This window comes from Leiobunum rupestre, chromosome 2 (genome assembly GCF_980474605.1).
Source record: "Leiobunum rupestre chromosome 2, qqLeiRupe1.1.hap1, whole genome shotgun sequence".
Lineage (NCBI taxonomy): Eukaryota > Metazoa > Arthropoda > Arachnida > Opiliones > Sclerosomatidae > Leiobunum > Leiobunum rupestre.
Genome location: NC_143385.1, coordinates 83,213,705 through 83,221,040, shown reverse-complemented (window position 1 = coordinate 83,221,040; position 7,336 = coordinate 83,213,705). Strand labels below are relative to the sequence as shown.

Sequence of the window (7,336 nt, the reverse complement as noted above, 5' to 3'; positions counted from 1 at the left end):
GGTAGAGCCTTGGGGAACGCCGGTTTTAATAGTAATTTCCTTTGTGAGTGTATTATTAACTTTTGTTTGACAGGTTCGGTCATTTAGGTAAGAGGCTATCCAGTCATAGCTGGATCCCCTAACGGTATAGTTTATTATCATGTACCTCTTAAAATCCTGGATGGCACCATTTGAACAGTGTGACACCACCATTAAGGAAGTTAATTAATTTTTTTGACTCTAAAAGTGGCAGACTAGAACACTCATCTAACCCGGTTAAAAAAACTATCAGTAATTAACTTTCGAAGTCGAAGTTTCGAAGTGAAATTCGTCCTCCGTAAAAAGCGCTTAGATAAAACATCTTCAAGGAAATCACCAAGAAGTAATATATCCGAGAACCAGGACTAGCAAGTTACTGTTTGGTGCTTGTTAAAATAATGAAAACTTTTCACTTGTAAACAGAACGTTGTGTTTTTGCTAAGCCTTAATATGTCAAAAAAGCTATACCTTTGTAAAAGAACACATTCGTTGCATACGGTACAGGGGAAACGTTTGCATTATTTCAACAAGCACCATATAAACAGCAACTTGCAGGTCCTGGCTCTCGGAAATATTACTTCTTGGCTATTTCCTGGAAACGCCCATTATTAAGTTATAGCTTTCATCTTCAAGCGGGAAAAATGTCTGATATTGAAAGGGAAAATTTGCGATCGCAATCTTTGGCCTAGAAAGAGTGCAGCTGCACCGAGAGCGGTTCTCCTTCCACGCGTGAAACGGGTCCTTATCGGCCGCGAGAGAGCGCTGGCAGGGGAGGCGTGCCGAAGAATGATCGCTTAAGGTCGGAGCCCGGGGAGCTTTTTCGCTTAAATTAAAAAAAAATGTATTAGATTTGGCTCGTACGCAGCGAGATCAATCGGGGATCGTAAACATTTCGGGATAATTTCTCGGTTCACGTGCACTCGCGGTATCTTAGCGTATTTCGTCAAAAAATCTCAAGTCGTCATATTGTTCAACTTTTGATAATTATTTAACGATAATGTGAGCATTGATGAATTTATTATTTGCTCGTTGAACGATAATTAATTACAGAGTGACATGGATTTCGGAAGCGTTGCTGTGGTAAGTAAGATATTTTAAAAAATCATGTTTAATTTTATCGTCTTTGTCTGTGAGTATTGCAAATTAGTGCGGAAAAGCATCCTAATTCATGAAATCGGATTTCAAACAGGGAAACTATTACTAAATACGCTTTACAATGTTTTTCAAATTGCGTCTGATAATAATTCCGAGGCGGTTTAATAGTCATTAAATATTTAAATTAATTTCAATTTTAAAACATTTTGGTTTCACTGGTTTTAGTATCGCTTATGGAAAATCCATATTACTCATTCATGACTAAAATTTTGTGCTCTAATGTAATATTTATGTGAATAATTAATAGTGCATTTTGTAAACTTTCGTTATTTTAATTTTTACCGCACTTAAAGAAATTGAAAAAAGTATAAAATGCAAATAAAATAAAAAGTTTGTTAACTCTGAATCTAATTAAAATTTTCTAATTAATTGTATTTAACTGCAAATACCCTAAATGGCCAAACGTTTATTAAAATTACATTGTGAATGGCATGTCATTTAATGATATTGGTCAAACGGCTTGAAAAGACAATGAAATCCAATCGGAAAGATTTGAATAACAACGAAATTCAAAAATGTTTTATCCACCACATATTTTGTTCAGACGAAACCAACTACTGTCACTAATAAAAAGAATTTATATAGATCATAAAATATATTACTTTTCTCATTTCCTGAAACTATTTTTATGAAATTTATTTTAGTTCTCGTAAAGTCAAAAGATATTTCTAAAAAAAAACGTAAATAACTTTTTGTAAAAATTAATAGCGTGTTTCTTCTTTAAGTTAAAGTGCATATAGCAAAACATTATTACTTTCAATTATTTTATAAAATGATTGAACATAAGCAGATTTTGAACCTTATTATAATATAGGTATTTTTACGCAGTTAAACAATTTCGAAATATCGAAAATATCCAGGAGTTGCGTTGTAATTCTGATCATGATTTCTTTAAAATAAAATATCAAATTTTAGCAAGCACATGAAATACGGATATAAAAATGTCAAATATTTTTTTCCGTTGAAATGGTACAATGAAAAATGAAATGAAGATTTTAACAAGTTTATAACCTTCTTGAAACCTACTTCTTACCCGATTGGCCAGATTAAAGGGAATATAACCTCAGGTTTTTTGTTGTGCATGGAACACCAACACTTCGACCATTTCCCGCTCCCTCCTATGGCTTCAGATATTTTGGGCGCTGGTTAGTGATTTCCCGCCTAAATTGTTAACATCAAAAACATAAAAAAAACCTTAAAAAAGACTTGAGGTTATATTCCCTTTAAATACAAATAAAGAAACGTAAATCTATATTTTCATTTCCATACTTAATATTTCTAAAATCTAATTAGATTTAGAAGGTAATTATGGTTTTTCAGTTTCACAAATTGTTTTAGTAGCTTTGGAAGCATATCAAAACAAATCTAAATTTGAAGGTTATAAACTTAAGGTATGTTTAATGTCAGTACTCTTTTAAACTAAAGAAAAAGATAAATTAAAAAGGTAAAACTTTGACGTATTGCGATTAGATAAAGAATATTGCGTCAAAGAGTGCACTCAAAATATAAAAGAACTGCTTATAATTATTTAAGTATACAGGCTGTTTCAAGGGGTTATGTAAAAATTTGAAGGAATTATAGGGGGTGAGTTGAGAAGTATGCCTGTTTTTCTCCCATTTTCCTACGATGAGTGAAAAGAGCGCCAGAGAGCTTCAAAGTGTGGTCTACTAGCCTCTGGAAGTAGGCTGCAACAAGCGCAAAACCAAGCAGCGGTGAAATGCGAACAATAAGGTTTGGGTTCGTGTGATAGGTGAAAAAGGACTCTGTAAACAAATTGAGATAACCAGCGTAAAAAAGCAAACTTAAACAGTATTTAAAGTCTCTTCTGCTTGGTTTTACGCTTGTTGCAGCCTATTTCCAGGGGCTAGTAGGCCACACTTTGAAGCTCTCTGGCGTTCTTTTAACTCATCGTAGGACAATGGGGGAAAAACAGGCATACTTCTCAACTCACCCCCTACAACTCCTTCAAATTTTTACATAACCGTTTGAAACACCCGGTATACAGACAGTTAGTGATGGAAATGAAATCTTTTATGCGGCCAAATATTTTTATAATACAAGGTTTGTACTTTAAATAAGTGTTATTAATAGTTTTATCAGCGCCCTTAGATTAGTCTTCTAGATCTTAAGCGGACCCTTACGTGTCACTCAAAACCCAAACAAATATCACAAATGAAGCGTCAATGTAATTTTACGTATCATACCTATTTCCCTTGGATATCTGACTCTAGTTATTGTAAAAAAAGTCAAACATAATTGATAAAATACTACAAATAATCAAATACCACAACTTGGCGATAGCATAAATTGCAAGGTATGCTGGGTAAAATTTCTTTCGGAAAACCTTTGAGCGCCAACAAAAGGTAGAAACCTTTAAAAGTAGTCACGTGGTTCTAAATTTGCTTTAAAGTTTATAAGTTAAACAGCGACTTCCAGCTTCATTAAATAAATCTTTAAAAGTTGGACCTTTAAAGAAAGTCATACTTAAATATTTATACTTTTTAAAAGAAAATAGATTAATTTGTTAAACTTAATCTAACGACCACTCGGACATTAGTATTATTATTGTGATAGTGATGTTTCTGATTAGAAAATAGTAAAACAATTAAAGACTAGAACACGTTTTTAACCTACGCTTAGTGAAGCAGCCCCTATGTTTCGACCACGGCCAACCCCGACCGCGGAAGTGCGTTAAAGAAGTTGGCAGTGCTATGACCAAAAGTAAATAGGGGGAGAAAGTCTGGCACTTGGGTCCAACCGCACGACGTCTTATTTGAGGGGTAAAATTTTTTTTTGTGCTTCGGAAATGACTCCCCCCTCGCCTCTTTACAGGGACACAAAGGTATCGGTTGTACTCCGCCACGATGAAAAATAGTTCTCTATAAAATACGTGAATATTTAACTTTTGCTTTCGATAATTTGGTTAAATTAGTTCCTAAATAAAGTAGATATATGATAGAAACTAAAATGCGACATTTAAAAAATAATACCACGCCTTTTGAAAAGAAATAAACCGTAACTAGAATAATGCTCACTTCAGTTTAATAGTTTACCTAGTTAAGCGCTTTAAATGAATATCCACCATTTTACAAAATGGCGGATACTCCTAATATTCTAGTTAATCATATACGGTGGATTTTAAGGGGGAAGAAGATAGTAAAAGTCTCTTTTTCGTTCAAGCTGAACGTTTCTGTTTTAACAATTACATAATTGAATTATATTTTTCTTATTAGGCTGAACCTCCCTCTAGTGCTTAAAATAATTTTAATAATTAATATTAATAGTTAACGAGATATAAGGTCCTAACTAAAGGGTTGTTTGGGCGCTTACCGAACTTGTTTAGCTCCGTGGGTCCGAATTAAAACTTAATAACTTAATTACTTTTAAATTTAAAATTGTAAAAATTATTTTAAGCACTAAACAAGAGGCTGTTCTACACTTAAATATTAATTTTAGTTAAAATACAAAATTAAAAGAGTTCAGCTTGAAATAGCGCGAAAGTAGACAATGGCTACTGTAGTCTTCCCCCTTAAGATCCCAAAACTGAGAGGTGGGGTATTGATTGAATTAAAGCTAGAGAATGGATTGTATACTGTTGTAATTTAAGTAATGAAAATTGTACAAAATTCTTACTTGTAATAAAAGTAATTGGCGTCTTTGTAACTTGCAAAGTTTTAACATACATTGTTAGTTGTCGCGATATATTAAGAAAACGACTACGGACATTCCTCTAATTTCCCTCTACACGAAACAGCTAACAAAAATTATGTCTCGATATTGACAAACCTAATTGTCTTGTACACGTACAAATCAGTAATCATGTTTACGAGGTTAAACCCAAGGTATTCAAGGTCGAAAACATAACTCTTGGCGATTAGCGTAGTCTAATGACACAAATTGCTAATCCGTCACAACGACCTTTTACGGAAAGTAAGGGAGAGCTCCTAAAGCATGAAATTCAAAATATTACCTGGTCAAGTTATTCAAAAGGATGGAAAGTTAATTAATCCTAAAACATTAAACCGGACAAACAGCTTTTATTATGGCGCTTGAAATTCGTTCTCAAGAGCTCCAAGTTTTAAACAACAATGAAAAGATTAAATTAAAAGTTCACGCATTTGGCATTTTTCACGTTTTTTCAAGTGTATGTATAATTTCAAATAAATAAATAATTAGAGATATATTCTAATAAAATTTTTAAATCCTAATATAAATTATTCATTTCTAATGTAATTTATTTAATCGGAATGAAAATTATTTAATCGGAATGTAAATTATTTAATCGGAATGAAAATTATTTAATCCTAATGTAAATTATTTAATCCTAATGTAAATTATTTAATCCTAATGTAAATTATTTAATCCTAATGTAAATTATTTAATCCTAATGTAAATTATTCAACCCTTTTGTAAATTATTTAATCGGAATGTAAATTATTTACGCCTAACGAAAATTACTTAATCGGAATGTAAATTACTTAATCCGAATGTAAATTATTATATCCGAATGTAAATTATTATATCCGAATGTAAATTATTCAATCCTAACGTAAATTATTTAATCCTTATGTAAATTATTTTATCTTTATGTAAATTATTTTATCTTTATGTAAATTATTTAATCGGAATGTAAATTATTTAATGCTAATGTAAATGAATTTATTCTAATGTAAAATATTTAAACCTTATGTAAATTATTTAGGCCGAAGCTATTCCGACCGAAAATTCCGGCCGCATTAGCCCCCAGACTATTCCGGCCGAAACATTCGGCCGGACTAGCTTTCAACTAAAATGTGGCTAAAACGGCCGAAACTTTCGGCCGGAATAGCTGACGAATTGTTGGGGGCTATTCCGGCCGAAATTTTCCAAACCGAAAGTTTCGGCCGGAATATTCGTCCATCAGCAACCAGCTAATTCGGCCGACATTTTCCCGTAGTAAAAGTTTCGGCCGATTTATCCAGCCCAGTGAGGGCCGTCTAATCCGGCCGAAACTTTCCTTAATTACTAAACCTTAATTTTAATGGTAAATCGTGTATTATTCAGAATCATTGCAATTGAGAAAAAGAAGCAAACTTATCGAACCATTAATACTACCCATTTAACTGACTTTTTGCCAATTATTATTTTTCGTTTTCACCTTGGAGAGTAGAGACACGAGGCGATAAATTCCCAACGAACTTTATCTCGAATAATATTACTCCTCCGGTAATCCGGGACAGACGAATAAGTTTTCATTTGGATTACACTACAATCGTTTTGGAATCGTTATGTTTCTAATAATGAGAATATGAAATAAATTAATAGTTTTCTAATTGAATAAACATAAATATAGTGAGAGCTATAAGTCGCAATGATCATTGTTTTTAAAGGGAGTACGTAGTTCTATGTTTATGGTGGATCAACGAATTTTGCATGTCTGCCACCAGGTTTAACAATGCTAGGAGTGCTTGGAGTTAGTTACTTACTGAAATGAAATATACAAATTCCACACGGAAAAGGTTACAACTTATGGTCGCGTTTTGGTTTTTCGAGTGGTCATAATTTACCCACATATAGGCCTAGTACTAGAGAATGCACAGTATGCCTATGGTGACATTTCAACCCTTCAATGTGTGTTTTTTAGGAAATTAGAGTATAGGAAAAACTACATCGTTATGCAATGACTTCGTGCTAGGGTTTTGGATATTTATCGTCGGTCTTACAGAAAGACGTTTTACATTTCTAAAAAAAATTCAGGAAAGATACTGAGGTCTATATTTAGTACATTAAATTTAGAACCTCACTGGCTTTAAACATGGTTTCCGAGACTGTCTGGTTTAAACAGGGGCGGCGAAAAGCATTTCTCCCAAGTGTTGGAGCAATAGTCTTTTCAATTACACGACTCCCTCGAAACTCTAAATCATTGTTATAGATTTTCCTATTTGCTGCCCCCTCCCCCTTCGATCCCTTGGAGCGGATTAGAAATGTGGTTGATTTGCACCCCTACTTCCAGCCTTTTAAGTGATTTTTTTTCATAAATTTTCAATTTTTGACCTCCCTCCCTCCCCTTGCGACTCGTCTGCGTGGCCCGGACTATTCGTATTGCTTTTATGGAACACGTACATTGAAGAATTTTATGGGCGCTCCTTTAATTTTGAGCGGTTTTTAAGCATTTAAAATATCA

General features: G+C 33.3%; 1 protein-coding gene across 1 annotated transcript in view; it reads left to right on the top strand.

Moving 5' to 3' along the window:
• Positions 1-811: 811 nt before the first annotated feature.
• Positions 812-7,336, top strand: part of LOC149959766 (ganglioside GM2 activator-like) — a 28,966-nt gene continuing 22,441 nt past the window's right edge. Inside the window, exon 1 of the mRNA XM_090165179.1 lies at positions 812-1,098. Coding sequence (XP_090021305.1) covers positions 1,075-1,098 — 24 coding nt within the window. The 5' untranslated portion in view covers positions 812-1,074. The remainder of the gene's footprint in view (positions 1,099-7,336) is intronic.